This window comes from Papaver somniferum, unplaced genomic scaffold (genome assembly GCF_003573695.1).
Source record: "Papaver somniferum cultivar HN1 unplaced genomic scaffold, ASM357369v1 unplaced-scaffold_21, whole genome shotgun sequence".
Lineage (NCBI taxonomy): Eukaryota > Viridiplantae > Streptophyta > Magnoliopsida > Ranunculales > Papaveraceae > Papaver > Papaver somniferum.
Genome location: NW_020631041.1, coordinates 1,237,115 through 1,253,280, shown reverse-complemented (window position 1 = coordinate 1,253,280; position 16,166 = coordinate 1,237,115). Strand labels below are relative to the sequence as shown.

At 35.1% G+C, this 16,166-nt stretch overlaps 2 protein-coding genes across 6 annotated transcripts; one reads left to right on the top strand and one right to left on the bottom strand.

Moving 5' to 3' along the window:
- Nucleotides 1-1,977: 1,977 nt before the first annotated feature.
- LOC113340230 (S-type anion channel SLAH2-like) lies at nucleotides 1,978-6,313 on the bottom strand. Of its 5 annotated transcripts, none has more exons than XM_026585437.1 (7): nucleotides 6,071-6,313; nucleotides 4,607-4,777; nucleotides 4,387-4,522; nucleotides 4,043-4,287; nucleotides 2,889-3,659; nucleotides 2,742-2,773; nucleotides 1,978-2,607 (listed from the first exon to the last, which is right to left on the bottom strand). In XM_026585437.1, exons 1-7 carry the CDS (start codon nucleotides 6,242-6,244, stop codon nucleotides 2,256-2,258), a joined length of 1,881 nt encoding a protein of 626 aa, XP_026441222.1. In that variant the 5' UTR covers nucleotides 6,245-6,313; the 3' UTR covers nucleotides 1,978-2,255. The 5 variants fall into 5 exon arrangements, with proteins under 5 accessions (XP_026441222.1, XP_026441225.1, XP_026441224.1 ...); XM_026585440.1 differs by adding an exon at nucleotides 4,924-5,099 and having other exon boundaries at nucleotides 4,043-4,522; nucleotides 6,071-6,148; XM_026585439.1 differs by adding an exon at nucleotides 4,924-5,099 and having other exon boundaries at nucleotides 4,043-4,522; nucleotides 4,607-4,772; nucleotides 6,071-6,148.
- Nucleotides 6,314-15,006: 8,693 nt separating this feature from the next.
- Nucleotides 15,007-15,528, top strand: LOC113340132 (calcium-dependent protein kinase 29-like). The gene has a single exon (XM_026585340.1). It carries the CDS (start codon nucleotides 15,007-15,009, stop codon nucleotides 15,526-15,528), a length of 522 nt encoding a protein of 173 aa, XP_026441125.1.
- Nucleotides 15,529-16,166: the final 638 nt, after the last annotated feature.

Below are 16,166 nucleotides of genomic sequence, written 5' to 3'. Positions count from 1 at the left end.
TATCCAATATTGTTTGACTGTTGTTACACACAAACCAACATGTCATCTTCGTAATTCTTATACATAACATAAGTTCGAAATTTATCAGTATTTTAATTTTTATCTCACAATCTAAGTCTGAAAATCGTCAAGATGGTAAATGCTATGCACGCCATCCATATAATCTGAACCATTGCATTCTTGGACAATGTACATGCTCATATGTAACGTCTACTATTCTATCACATGCATTCATTACTATTCTTACTTTTACACGTCTTTTGTTATCTACTATGCCTTTTGATTCCTAATTTTGTCAAAATTTAGGCTTTCTTGCTTGTCATATAAATTTCCTATCCAAACCCATGGGGGAGGTAGAAAAGCCAAAAGAAAAAAAAACAAAACAAAAAAGCATCCAGCTTTGGAATGGGGTTGAACTTAACTTTTACCCCTTCTTTAGCTCATAGCTAAATTTAGCTACAAATCAATTTTCAATACCTAATGTTAATGGCAAATAGGTGAGAAAAAACCCAATTATCACGCTTCCAAGAAACTTCATGATTTTGGTAATGTCTTCGGAGGAATGACAAAAAAGAAGAAAGATTGCCAATAGGGGGTGTCAATTATTTGGGGTATACCAAATTCCATATAATTTATCTTTGAAATAGTACACCCCCTATCAAATTGGTACGGCCTATTAGTATCCGTGGAAAAAAAATCGACATTTCAACAGCTTCATTTTAGGTCGAAAATTTATTTGAAATACCTTCTCAAACACCTAAAAGTTTCCACTCCTAAGTTCTTCTCACTTGTTCAAGTTTTATCTTTTTGTGCAAATTTTGTTGTTTTTTTTTTGAGTTTGAAATTTGAAGATTTTAGTTAAGTCACAAGATTCTAATATAGATAGACTCGTTGCTCATAGACCCACCAGTGAACAGTACCACGTGAATGTCAACATTCTAAGACAAAACTTGTTTTCAATTTATAGTTTTCTTGAGGTGTAAATTTGGATGTGAGTTCTTATAATCTAGCAGCAGCTTGCATCAAAATCTAACCAAAGCAATGATATTCCGTCCTCCATCCATCAGTTGCAGAGTTTTCACTTTTCAGTGCTTGGCTGTGGTGGGTTTGACATTAGTGTTGTTTAAGAAACATTGATAACAATTTGTCCTAGACCTTCCATGGCACTGTACTGTTGGCATTTGGCAACAACCCATGTTGCAGCCAACACTGCAGCTATACAGACAAATTATACCCATATTATTATAGTTTTGATCAATTATGCTCAACTCTCATCTGTTTCGAGTAAGACATCGATAACGGTACGAAACATAATAAATTTCTCTTGTTTTTTTGGAAGGAATTATGTAGGTATAGTTCCATAAATATCAGAAGAGAACAGAGAAGAGACATGGACAAAAAAATGAGTTCAAAGACAGGCCTGGATTTCATGGCATTGTCTGCTCTCTACTACTAGTTGCTGTTTTTGTTTTCTTATTCTCTACCCATGAAATTAAGCATGGAAACAGGTAGTTGTTTTGTTTGCCTGTTTTAGCAAAATTTCCTTGGTTAGTTTAAAGGAGACCAAGAACCCATATCAATAGATACTGTTATTGATAATTCGTGGCATTAAACAGATGTGAAGAGTTTAGTTATGTATCAGTCATGAACAGTTACTTGCGTGCGGTTCTTTTTTACGATCCAGACAAAGAATACGAAATTCTCGAAGAATCCATACGAAACGTACATTGCATTTTCATGGGGAAGATTTTTTTTTTCACGTCATGTGTAGTTTGTAATGACGTGAAATATTTCAGTATTACTAGAGATTCCACAAAATTTCGGTAGCTACATGATTGCAGTGCATAATCTTAATTAATAACAATTATAGCTATCGAAAAAAGTGATTAAATTGTGGAGTTCTTGGTAATCACCTTATCAATGATCAGTTCTCTCAAATAATGCAACATTATGTTCAAAATTTTATCATTACGAAAATGACTTGAAAAATAATGAATTAATATTATTATTATTAAGATTTAATTTAATTTCTCGTCCATAACAGTATAACCTTGCTGAGAAGTGAGAACAATGGTGATACCTCATATGGCATATGTAAACAAGTACAACGCCATCAGCATATATACTGTCTCATTTTTCCAATTGTCTTCCAGTAAAAGAGAAATTTACTGAAATTCTACTTGTACAAAAGACATGAATCACAGGAGATGCTGGATAGCGACATCGACCAAACCGATCTAACTTCGGTTGTGTGGTTAGACAAGAGAGGACTCGATGTCTTTAGAATCAGAAGAGGTTGTTGGTGTTAGAGAGGATTCATTGTTTTTACCCTCCTTTAATCCTTTCCGTTTTCCGGGAAACTTCTTACTTGGCTTTGCTTTCTTTTGTGCAATGGCAATGACAATGTCATTAGGGAAAAGGTTTTGTAATACAAAAGCATGGTAAACAGTGGAGATCAGAAGAGCAGTTACTACGCAGGTAGATATGGCCGAGAGTATGACGGACATAGTTTGTGTTAATGGGTTTTTTACTACATTTGAGTATCTGATTGTTGCGATGGAAGCCCCTGCCATTGGAAAAGTATAAGCCCACCATGCCAGGGAGAACCTACAAATTGCAGCATGTAAAATACAACTTCAGAAACTTACACCCTATGAGAACTCGAAGATTTGTTTCAGGAAAAGTGATACCATCACTTTTTCATTTTTGCCTATAAATAAAACGGAGGGAGTATAATTTACCTGAATCCTCTGAAGAAATTTATCCGAACAGCCTGTAAAAAGCAGCAAAAGAACGGAACAAAAATATAATTAGGGGATTTCTTTGGTTAAGTATTATAATATGTAGGAGCAAATATGTGAATATTTGATGGAATCAAAGAAACATACCAATGAGCAGTAAAGGAACAAGCCAATGAAGTAGCAAATCTTCGACCCGTAATCGAACGTCCCTTGAATCCTTGCCCATGCCATAGAAGCAACACTAGGTCCAGCAACAAACAGGAAGAAAACAGGATGAAGCTCCTTCGGTAGGGTCTCATTTGTTGGAAGTCTCTGGTACAGTGTCACAAATAAGACCACATAGTGAGCTAACCCGACGCCAAAGAAGAAAATAGGCCCTTCTTTTAATCCATTCGATGCTCCTAACAATGCACCAACGAAGTTCCCAATAATGGAGAGATGATTTGAAGGGTTCGCCACCTTTGAGAGCCTACGTTGACCCCCTGACATCCATTGCCCGTATATTTTAAGTTCGAGACACAAGATTGGGGTCATCAGAATATACCACGAAGCAGCATGCAGGGTTTCTACATGCGATGGAGGGATTCCGAGTGCTAAGAACAGCAAAGTTACCCATGGTGCAAAGAAAAAGTTGACTCTTATTGGGTGAAAGTACTCACGGCGAACTGCTTCAAAGTAAAACACAACTTTGAGAAAGTAAATGAAAAACACTATGGAAGTGATAATAACAGCGATCCACCATAGAATGAGGTTGACCGCCATGCTTATATGGAGGAATCTTGTTGAAGGAGATGTAGCTAGCGCCTTCCATAGGATGGCTTGGCTGCTAACTCCAAGACATATACTGAATGCAGAGACCGGAAAACGGAGAAGAAACGGCCACGTCCTGTCTTTTGGAAGAACCAATTCCTCTGTATCCTGCAAAAGGAAAAGGTTGAACGGGATTAGACTAACAAAGTTTTTGTTTTTGCTAATTCGGTGTCTGAATCTGACTCGGTCCTGACTCCAACCAGTTAGATGTAGAGTGCTTGTTTTAGTTTGAGTCAGTTCTGACTAGTGATCTGATTCAGACATAACCTTTTCTTGGACCCATTTGGGTTAGGTAGTCAGATGTCCTGATTTATGGGACCAAGCCAATGACTCCCACATTTTTGAGTCCGGCTCAAAAAAATAAATATATTTAGACACATCCAAATGAGTCAGATGATTTCAATAAGATTCAGACAAGTCATATCCAAAAGAAAAACTTGATGTCTTTTGCATGAACTAAGAAACCAGAGAACAAAAACAAGTAAACATACCCTGAGAGTCTCTAATTCAGGGCCTTTGAGTGCATCGAAGTAGCGATGCACAGGCAAGTTCTCCATCTCAGCATTCTGTGGAACATTAGCCTCATCTTCATCAGGTTCTTGTTGCTTTCCGCGTAAATGTGATAACTGTCTCTCAAATTTCCCAGACCATGTTTTGAAAGAATCAAATCTTTTGTCCTTTAACCTATCAATCCGTGACTTTCCTGCGGGAAGCTCCTCTGCATTTGTTGTGCTACCTGACGTTATAGGCAGAGAGTGAAAAATCGCATTATTTGTTTGTTTGTTGTTAGCGGTTTCATACCCAACAGGACGGCCTGGTGTCCCAATTTGTATACCTGTTCCAACACTACGACTGAAGAGAACTTTTCTTGCGTCTTCAATGTTAACCCCTAAAGGAGAACATGGCATTCTTATCGAAACGGATCCCATTTGGTGAGATTCATCAATGGTTTCAGATGCATTTGAGTCACTCTAGAATATCATATATAAAGTGTTAATAACCACGACACACGAAAACAGTTGAAGGTAGAGCTAATCTTAAACTGTATGACTTACCTTAGCATTTGCGAGATCAGTTATGAGGTGAAGCCGATCATCTGGGGTAGAACTCTCTGCTGTGCCATCCAAGCTAGTGAATGTTATGGGAGTTTCAAATTTGAAACTGGATGGTTGTTCTTCGGGAAATCTTTCCTTGGGTGAAGTCATGACAGTGAACTGATATCTACGCTAAGCAAACAATTTCGGCTACGTTAGGCTCTCTCACAATGTAAAGAGAAAAAGGAAATGCAGAATATGTCTACAGTTAAGTTTATTGATAAACACACACAGTAGACATGATAGAGTTAGTTAGATCATCTAAGAAGCACACTGACCAACTATAGCTTTCCAACTGATCAAAGAATGTTTGAAAGTGCAACCCCGAAACCCGACTATTTATAGATACCAGAATGCCAAATTTTGCTGGGGCTTGAGGTTAAATCCCACTACTTGATTCAGTTTTCCATCAAACTTGCGCTCCCATTATGCTATTTCCAGTAGTGACACACCACTACAAAAACAAATTCAGCATAATTTTCATTGAGTGATCATTCTATTCTTCCTACCTATAGGTTTACGTAATCTTTTCTTTTCTTTCATTTTCTTTTTCTGGTGGTTTTGGCTTCATGTTCACCACCCTTTTTGTTTTGTTTTTCTATTGTCAATGAATTCTCCAAGTGAGGTTGGTTTAAAAAAAAAAGAGAGCATATTATTTCCCCTTTTGACTCCGGAATGGACTTATTAAGGTTGAACAAGTGGAATACCTCAGACCAGTTACTTTGAGGAAGTGACCACATATTCTTGTCGAGAAATAACATTGAAATTTTTAATAGATGTAAAAAGCGCAACCACTAACCACCTCCACCTCCCTTTCGCATGTAATCAGGATTCACGAGTACTGATCTAACATACCTCCCAAAAGAACAATATAGATCGACAGGACTGTGCGTCTTCCAAATGTTTGGAATCAAATGTCATTCGACATCCCAATCCCGGAAATGTCTCTAGTTTCCTCTCTACGATTTCCACTAAGTTATCTTGCTAAACATAACGTCTTTGCTCTAAAAGGCTAAACAAGCTCTTATTCTCGCAAAATTTTCAAACTTCAATCTTGGTAAGACCACGTTCCAGTAGAAATTTTATAAACTAGTGAATTGAAAGGATAACCACTCAATTAGATATGTATGTTGTATCGATCCAAAAAACCAAGAAAAGATCAACAACACTGATGAAACCGCCAATCTATATTCTGCTCAAATACAAAATCTATCAAAGTGTTCGACGAATGACTAAAGATTCCTTAAAAGCTAATGGCCACACAAATTCTTATCTCCAAGGCATATGCCTCCGATTATCCGTTCTTGTCTTGGTTAGTAATAGTACGAATAAACATAAATTGTAGCAACAAAGAAATCAAATTAACATAATCAAACAACGTGATGAAGTAAGATAAACCGAAAGCTACATACTACTATTACTTACCTGTAATGTCGATTGATGAAACCCCGCCTTCCCTTTAGATAAATGATACTGTAAGCTGAGACTGAACGTTTTTCCACTTCTCAGATCCAGAGAACAGTCAGAAGAATGCCCAAAACACAAAAACCAGGTAAGATAAATAAGTAAGCAACCAACATATAAGTACATAACACTCATATCCAGCCAAAAAGGGAAGCAACCTAGCAGGACTAATAAATTTAATTGCCATGTTAACTTTGGATTGATTTTTGCGTAGAAACCAAACCACATGAATAAGTGATAACATACTTAATTCAATCCGATCCGACAATTTCCCATCTGGTGTGGGCCAAGTTCGGCAACAAAACATGGTGCATTTGAAAAAGAAAATGGAAAAAGATAAAAGACCAAAATGATCATGAACAGAGAATCCAATATATTTGAACTTTATTCGAAAAAAAAAGAAAAAAGTGAAATGTAGTCGATCGAATCATCATCCTAGTCGACATTTTCATACAATGTATTTTCCATAAACATTTCAAAACAACAAATCGTAATTAAGTACTAGAAAAAGAAGTACAACTCACAGTGATTTATCATGGAAGAGCCAATCTTGAACATGTTCATGAAAACGAAACAAAACAGTCAAACATGTACAACTCACAACTGTCATTAGCTACATCAAAATTGGATACAGTATACTTTGTTTCTTTTGAATTTGGACTTGATTTGTTTACTAGAAAGTTCTCCGAAATGGCATAGAGTTGTGCTGCCATTGGTGTAAGCAAAACATTTGCTCCAAAGATGTCCGAGTATTGAAGAACAATGGATTTATCGAATCAAATCTGTAGACTCAGGTCAACTAGAGTTAGTCAAATTTGTATACGTCAACCAGACTTTACGAAATCGGTCTCTCCGTGTTAAACCGGTTGTATACAAATCCATTCTGAGATCTGAGTATTGAAGACGACAATGGATATGTTGCCCGCTCTAGTTAATTAACTGCACAATTAACAACATAATCGGTCTCTCCGGGTTAACTCGTTATACAAAATCTACGGTAAACAAAATTTGTCTCTCCGAGTTAAATCAGTTGTACAGAGCCGAGCACCCCTTTCTAAATACTAGGGATCTTTTTTTTGTTGATAAAAGTTAAAATTGTTTCAAAGTGCCAATGAGGCACAAGGGAAACAAACAGTAAAACACTCCGTCGTCAAAGAGACTGGCGGTGCTAAAAGAATCTAGCTGGGTGCAAAATTACATATAAATCTTTGCTTCCCAATTATGTACCAAATTATCAAAATACAAACCTTTAAAAGCTTGAGAGGGGAGTCCCCATTGAAATAGAAGTGATTTAACAGCTATAATTACATCAGTTGGTTCGGAATCCTTGTCGTGAAAAGTCCTTCTATTTCTTTCGATCCATAGAGCCCACCATGTCGCATAAGGAAGGTTGTTCCATGTGAAGTTATGAATTTCATTTGGAAATACTACGGATTTCTTAGTTCGATGTACGGTCGTTTCTAAAAACTGAAGGGACAACAACGCTATCACAAGAAGCGTTTGTAGTCCAACGGTTTGGATAATTGCCTTCCAAGCAACATTGACTCCCACCATTTTGCTATAGTGGTTGGTGCTCCCACCTATTGACATTAAGTGTGTCCTGCCAGTTTTTCACTTGTAAATTGTAATATGTTTATATTTGTACTTCTCATATATATTCACTGGTCATTCATATACTTATTCTATATTTCAGCGTTTTCTGCCAGTTTTTCACTTGTAATATGTCTATATTTGTATTTTTCATATATATTCACCGGTCATTCATATACCCATACACATGCTTTAAAGTTAAACATACTTCTTTAAGTTCTTAATCACTTAATCAAGCCAAACTAAAACCATAAGTATTCAAAGTTGAATACTTATAACAATACTTCCAATAACAACCAGTAAACAATCCATATATCGGTTTTTCCGAGCGAGTTCGGGGGGATTTTAGCATCAAACCATAAACCAATCCATATATATTGGGTTTTTAAAATCGTAACCATATCCACTACAAACAGGTTTGGTTTTAAAACTCACGGTTTCATCGGGTACGAGCAGGTTCAGTTTGATGGGTCGGTTCTTGTGCAGCTCTAGGAATAAGTTGCACATGTTTTGATAAACAAGTCAAAATATTGAGTGTCAATGCCATAAACTTAAAGTTGAGGATCTTGTAGGTCCAGTGAGTTGTTTCAATTTGCGAGTTATTTTGGTGAAAGGTTTTCTATTAGCAAAGCAATAATTCAGTAATACATCTACATGAGAGACAAATGTTTGATTCTTATAAAACATTTCAATGTTGTTATGAGGTATTTACTTTACGATAATACATACACCTTTAAAAACATTTAAAATTCGAAGACTATAGTAAAAATATCTTACGATCTCTACCCTCCTATTACGTCATAGTTGACGAATCGTCCACTTGACATTTTCTTGAACAGTTTTTCTAGATTTTTATTATTAGTTTTTTTGCTCCTCGGATTTTTGGATTTTAAAATTATAGTGCTCCTTTGTTTTTTCGCCGTAGAAAATAAAAATAAGAAGTTAACATCGAATTCAAATATAGTCAATCAATAACGAATTCAAACAAACAAACTTAGTGACAAGATTTACTATTTCTTATGCTTTGATACCCAATGCACATCTTCTCGATGGCAGCTTCAGGCCTTTCTTCTGAAAAATTTATATTGGTTTCTCTAATAATATCTTTCATGCATTTTTTATCACTTCTTGTACCAAATAAAGAGGTACCCAAAACTTGTTTTTAATGGAATACTTGTGCACGATTAGTTGTAAACCTCTTTTCCTTATGTTAAGTCGTTTCTTTGTTTCTTCTTTCCCCCTTATTATATGCGTTGGCTTGGCTTTGGCTATAGTCATTATATAGAGAGACTAAAGATTACTTTTAGCAAGTCCCTATTTTAGAAACATGATTCAAAATAGGAAACAGACATATTCTGAAAATATTTTGCATTGTAATTTATAATAAAGCTCGCGGCCCAAGCTCCCTCTCATGGCATAAGATATTTCCCTACACCAGATTCTACCCTGCAAAATCTAGCTAGTGGCATGAATTATCAATGTCAATCAAAATCACCTAAATCTCTGACATGTTACCCTAGTTAACATCTCGATCAAACTTGTATATGGTTTCTTTATATAGCACTACTAGATTGTTCACGAAAACAAAATTAAAACAGTCAAACATTTCAAGTTCACGTACATACAAATTTGTAGATACCAAAAATCTACCATGCCACGTGGCATAATATTAAAGGTGGAGAAACTTATTATATTACAACAACGCACACTACATCTCTCCTTAGGATGCTAAGTTATGAAGTTATCTCTATCAACGTGTGGCGCAATGTTATAGGTTGGAGTATCAAAGTACGCTACAACGGGGTACACCAAATCACTACCAAGATTGCTTAATTATTAAGCAATGGTTGTAGTATAGGCACATGGGTGTGTTTGTCTGTCAGAGGTAGCTGAGCAGTCTGCACAGCTTTTAGTACAAAGGCGCAGTCGTTATCCACGTGGGCTCAGAGTACGTGGAATCCTCTGACGGGCTAAGGTACGCGACCAACAGAGGTACAACTTGTACGGAGGTTTCACATTTCACGATGGCACGTGGGGGAAGATAAGGTGGTATCGTCTGACTGGAGATGGTGGGCGGCCAACGAAAGTACAATCTGTACTAAGGATGGGTAGTTCCCAAAAGGAATGTGGGTCAGCTGAGGTGGCAGAGTCCGATTGGATAAAGCTTGCGGTGAACGAAGGTATCATTGGTACGGAAGATATATCAGGATATTATGGACCCAATGATAGCAAAGATATATCTGAAACAGAAGAGACTATAAATACCAAGCTTCACCAACAAAGAAAGAGGACTTTTGGGTGAGCTAGGATTAGAGAAAGACTCATCTCTCTAATTTCTCTCTTATTTACTAGAGATTCATACTTTTTTTAATGGAGTTCTTCCAACCAAATGTAACAAGATCAATAATAAACTTATCATCTTTACCCGTGGATGTAGGTTAAGATTAACCGAACCACGTAATCTCTTGTGTGTTGATAACTTAGATACACTTACATTATCTTCTCTCTTAGAGATTTACTTACCGAGTTCTCTGTTTTCTAAGTTATCTCTATATTCTGGCCTATCTCTGTTTTCTGAGTTATCTGTTCATCAGAGACATCTCTTTATTTAGCTTATTTGCTTACTCGTCTCTGTATTACAAAGATACCTTTGATTTCTTAGCATCCGCTCTTGCGAAGTATCTTTACTTACTTAGTATATGATCTTCTGAGTAGATCTTATTTCGAACATACCTTTTACTTACTCAACAATATTAGTTCAACTGAGGTATCCATACTACTTAGTATATGATCCTATGAGTTTCTCATATTACGTAGAGTATGGAAAAATTAGTTGTCACAGTTTGGCGCTAGAAACGAGATGGACCGAAAAGCTCTCGTTTTTCGTTATTTTTGCTATTTCATCATTTTTTTTCTTTATATCTTCTTTAGATCTTATTTAGAATATCGGATCTAAGAATAAGACAGATGGATCTTACTTTATATTAAAGATTTCTCATTCTTTCACAAGTTTTTCGAGTATTAGACCTTGAAAGAAGCTTGAAATCTTACTGATCTACAAAAGTGGTTATGAAATACCATTAAAAACACTTTTCAAAGCTTAAAAAGCTAATATTTTATTATTATTTGCTTGATCATGAGCAAACCTTCTCTGGATCTGGATACTTCCGTTTCCGAAGGTATCTCAGTAAAAAGTTTTGGAGTAAAATCCCAAAGGATATTTATGAGCTGAGGATCGTTTTCTTTCGCATACGCCTTCTTTTACTCAACTTACAGTACTCTCTGCCGTTTTTGAATCTGAGGTTCATTTAGGAACTAAGTCCCAAACATTGGACAGTTCTATTAATAGGAACTCAACAAACATATCTCTGTTAAGCTCTATACTAGAGTTTTAATTTTTAATTTTTTCCATTTTCGTAATGGGGCTACTAGGAACGTAGCCTACCTTTTTTTATTTTACTCTCATGAAATTGAAATACAAAGGTCAAAATTACGAAGTCTTGGAGCAAAAATAAAGCTTATCTTTGGCTCGAATGTTTCATCCACATTCTCAACAGCCAAAGACAGAAACGAAGGTTGTCCTTGGCTCGTACGATCTAAGTAACGAATCCAGTGGCAAAAACGAAGCTTATCCTTGGATCGAGTGTACTCACATAGATTCTCAACATCCAAATACAAAAACGATGACTGCTCTGTGGCTCGTACTTATCTAAGTAAACAAAGCCAGGGAAAAAATGGAGCTTATCTTTGGCTCGAATGTATTTATACACATTCTCAACAGCCAAAGAAAATTACGTAGACTGCCTTTGGCTCGTACGTACCTAAGTACGAGAAGCTAAGGGAAAATATCGAGATTATCTTTGGCTCGAATGTATTCATATACATTCTCAACATCCAAAGACAATTACGAAGGTTGTCCTTGGATCATACGTACCTAAGTACGAGCATCCAGGGGCAAAGATGGAGCTTATCTTTGGCTCAAATGTATTTATACACATTCTCAACATCCAAAGACAATTACGAAGAGTTTCCTTGGCTCGTATATATCTAAGTACGCGAATCCAAGGGAAATTACGAAGGTTATCTTCGGCTCGAACATAATATCTTCTAGATTTTTATTATTAGTTGTTTTTCTCCTCGGATTTTTGACTTTTAAATTATAATGCTCCTTTATTTTTTCGCTGTAGATAAGAAAAATAAGAAGTTAGCACCGAATTCAAACATAGCCAAGCCAACGAATTCAAACAAACAAACTTAGTGACAAGACTTACTATTCCTTATGCTTAGATACCCATCGCACATCTTCTCGACGGCAGCTTCAGGCCTTGCTTCTGAAAATTTTATATTGTTTCTTTAACAATATCTTTCATGCATTTGTCATCACTTCTTGTACCAGATAAAGAGGTACCCAAAACTTGTTTCTGATGGAATACTTGTTCCACGATTAGTTGTAAACCCTCTTTTCCTTACGTTAAGTCTTTTCTTTGTTTCTTCTTTCCCCCTTATTATATGTGTTGGCTTGGCTTTGACTATAGTATTTATATAGAGAGACTAAAGATTACTTTTATCAAGTCCCTATTTTAGAAACATGATTCAGAATCGGAAACAGATGTATTCTGAAAATATTTTGCCTTGTAATTTATAAAAAAACTCGCGGCCCAAGCTCCTTCTCATAGCCTAAAGTATTTCCCTACACCAGATTCTACCCAGAAAATCTAGCTAGTGTCCTGAATTGTCACTGTCAATCAAAATCACCTAAATCTCTGACATGTTACCCTAATTAACATCTCGATCAAACTTGTATGTGGTTTCTTTATATTGAACTACTGGATTGTTCACGAAAACAAAATTAAAACAGTCAAACATTTCCAGTTCACGTACATACAAATTGGTATCATATATATTTTTATCTTTTGAAGTTGGAGTTGATTTGTACTATTGTTTGACTGTTTGAATTCAGTATTGACTGACTATGTAGTACTGTTAAATTCTTACTTTGCTTGTGTATAAACGAAAAAATGAATGAGCATTATAATTTTGGAAGTTGTTATCAAAAAAGAAAAATAACTTATAAAAATCGGGGAAAACATAGTGGTCGCTTCGTCAATTCACAGATTGAAGATTTTCATTGAAGACTTTGGTTTTATAAGTAAAAAAATGTTAATGACTCAAAACTATGTCGGGTTATTTTAAGAGGAATCTCCTCTTTATATATTATATTGTTGTTTTGTTAATAAAACCAGTTGTTGAATGATGGGAAACTAAGAGTAAATGTGCAGTCAAAAGATTTCACACTCCTGTATATCTAATCTTTAAATTACCAGTAAAGAAATCTAACCAATATCATGGATTTTTGTACTGGAAAGAGTATATGAATAAAAATACAGAGGCAAAGTTAAAATACTCCCAAGTTTTACCACATATATATATGAAATTATACAAATTCTTAATAAAACATGATCATAAAACTCGAAAAAAGGTATCAATGACATCTTAATATGTTTATAATGTGTATTAATAATACCTTAATTAGGAAAACCTGTCTTATGTGTCAGTAAACGTATGTTAATGTGCAAATATAGTATTTCCGCGAAATAAAAAAGATGCGAAGGAACGTCTAATGTGAAAACCTTGTATTTTTCTTCACAATAGATTCATGAATATTACATTTGGCTTGTTAAAGCTAAATAGGAAACAACCACGTCTATTTTTTATTTTTTTATTTCATTTGGATAATAATGAAGAAAAGCTATGTCCCCGGCTAGTGATTATCTAACTACCAATGACTTGTCAAAAGACTATTGTTAGGAAAGGTTCGATAAAATAATCGAAGGACACTGTGGACATCATGCTTGCTTGATTAGAACTTTTTTTTTCCAAAAAAAAATTATACTAAATATACTTTCCTAAAGATCACGAATTCTTTATAATTTGTATAGTTTAAAATCCAATTTATGAATAGTATTTTTTTGTTTTTCATTTGATGTTATATATGTGTTAAAAACTAGTACTAAAGATTTTACTTACTTACTTAATTAATTAATTAATTATAATTGCCTTTTTTCTAGTTTAAAAACGCTATTTTTAAAGTAAAAAGTTCTTGAGATTTTTATGGGATTAAAGTTAAGTTAATCCAATAACTTGATAAATGAAAAAGAAAAGGGAAGTTGGATGCTCTTGTAGTAGGTAACCCAGTAATTTCATAACATTATTAATGATGTACGTCCGTATATGTGAATAATAAAAAAGATAAGGGAAGCTCTTAGTTTCCCATGAATAAACAACATTTTATTAACAAAGCAAGTAAGCAACAATTCAATAATATATCACCAGGATAGACGAATCTTTGATTCTTATAAAACATCTTAATGCAGTTCATAGTACGTACGCCTTTAAAAACAAATGAGATTCAAAGACTTGAGTAAAAATATCGAACGATCATTCGCCTTCTATTAATTTTAGTTGACGAAGCGTCCACTCAATACGTTCTTAAGCAGTTTTTCCACGAATTTTACAAGTTGTTTTTCTCCTCTGATTGTTGGATTTCAACATTACAACACTCCTTTCGTATACATACAAATTGATACAACATATATTTTTATCTTTTGAATTTGAAAGCTTAAAAAAGCTAAGCTTCTGCGGAGTCTCCTACAAAGTTCTCCCAGACAACATAAAATTGTTTCCATTGGTGTAAGCCTATATATTATCATCTATTTTAAGTCAAGTACACTTTCTAATACTATGTTTCCTAGTTTGACTTTCGTATCTTATTGACTAACTATGACAAACGTTTCTTAATTTGACTTTGGTATCTTATTGACCGACTTTATAAATAGGATGAACTAGGGAGGTGAAAAAGTGTTTTAGTTATAATAATTCAGTAAAATCTTGTGAGGAGTGAGATAAAATTAGAGAGATACATGAGAGATCACTATGTGAGAGAGGAACAAAGAAGGCAAGAGGATACATCGAGGTTTTCTGGTTTAGTTATGTTGTTAACAATGATTGTTCGCTGGTGGCGGTGGTGGCGTAACATTTCTTTATGAATTCCACAAAGAATTATCTAAGTGTAGTACAGGAGTCGGTGTTGTTTATCTATGCAAGGATAAAGTTACCCCATGAGTACGTAGCATGCAAGTTCATTAATATAATGAGTTCTGCATATAACCCTGATTCCATCAAGCGTGGGATTCAGATTATGATTGAGTTAACTGAATTTTGTGGGTTTGAAAGATGTTTATGTCGATGACGAGCATCTTGATTTAATAATTGAGTATTGTCCTGATTCCGATCTTTACAACCGATTAATGGAAATTACATGGTTCACGGAGAGTAACGCTAAGATTGTTTTCAAGCAGCTGATAGGAATAGTCGAGTCATGTCATGATAGAGGTGTTATGCATCGAGATATCAAACTGGAAAATATTTTTTTGTTCACGGAAGAAAATGATCAATGTCCAGATATTAGGTTAGGGAACTTTGGTTTTGCGACATATATTAAACCGGCTGAAAAGCTGCATAAGGCTTGTGGGAGTTTATATTACATAGCTCCTGAAATGCTGGATCGGAATCCTGTTTACGACCAGGCAGTGGATGTATGGAGTGCAGGTGTTGTTCTTTTTAGTTTTCTTAGTGGAAATCCGTCGTTTGATGGAGAGACCGATTCACATATAATAAATAATATCAAGGATGGTGCTTTTTGTTTCGATGTTTTTGAATGGGCCAATATATCTGAGTTAGCTAAAGATATGATCAGTGGAATGCTCTATAAAGATCCTGCAAAGCGACTCACTGCAACTAAGGTATTGAATCACCCTTGGATGAAGTAGTCAGCACACAAGCAACAAAAAAATCCCCCAACAATTAATGAAATTAAGGAGGTCTAATAGTTTTTATATTATGTTCTCATCAATTTTTTCAGTGGGAATATAGGTTTTTTCATTAAGGTTTCGGTACCGACATAAAAGTTATGGTATTAGAACCCTATGTATTGTATTATCAGAAATAAATTTATATTAAAATTTCAGTTTACTCTGATGTTTCGTCAAAATAATTAATAAAACAAGTTCCAGATATGACGCTGATTAAATTAAGCGTGATATTAAGATTATGAATGAGTTAACACATCTGAATGTTGTGGGTTTGAAAGAATCTTATGCAGATAAAGAACATGTTGATATAATAATGGAGTATATTATCATGGTCTCGACCTTTTCAATCAGTTACTGAATATTGAAAAGTTCACAGAGAGCAACGTTAAGATTCTTTTCAAGAAGTTGATGGAAGTAGTCAAGTCACGTCAATATCAAACTGGAAAACATTTTCTTAGCCACGGAAGATGACCAATGTCCAAATATTAGGTCAGGGTACTTCAGTTTGGCGACATATATTAAAAGAGGAGAAAAGATGCATAAGCCTTGTGGGAGTTTATATTACTTAACTCATGAGTTGCTGGATCAGAGTCATG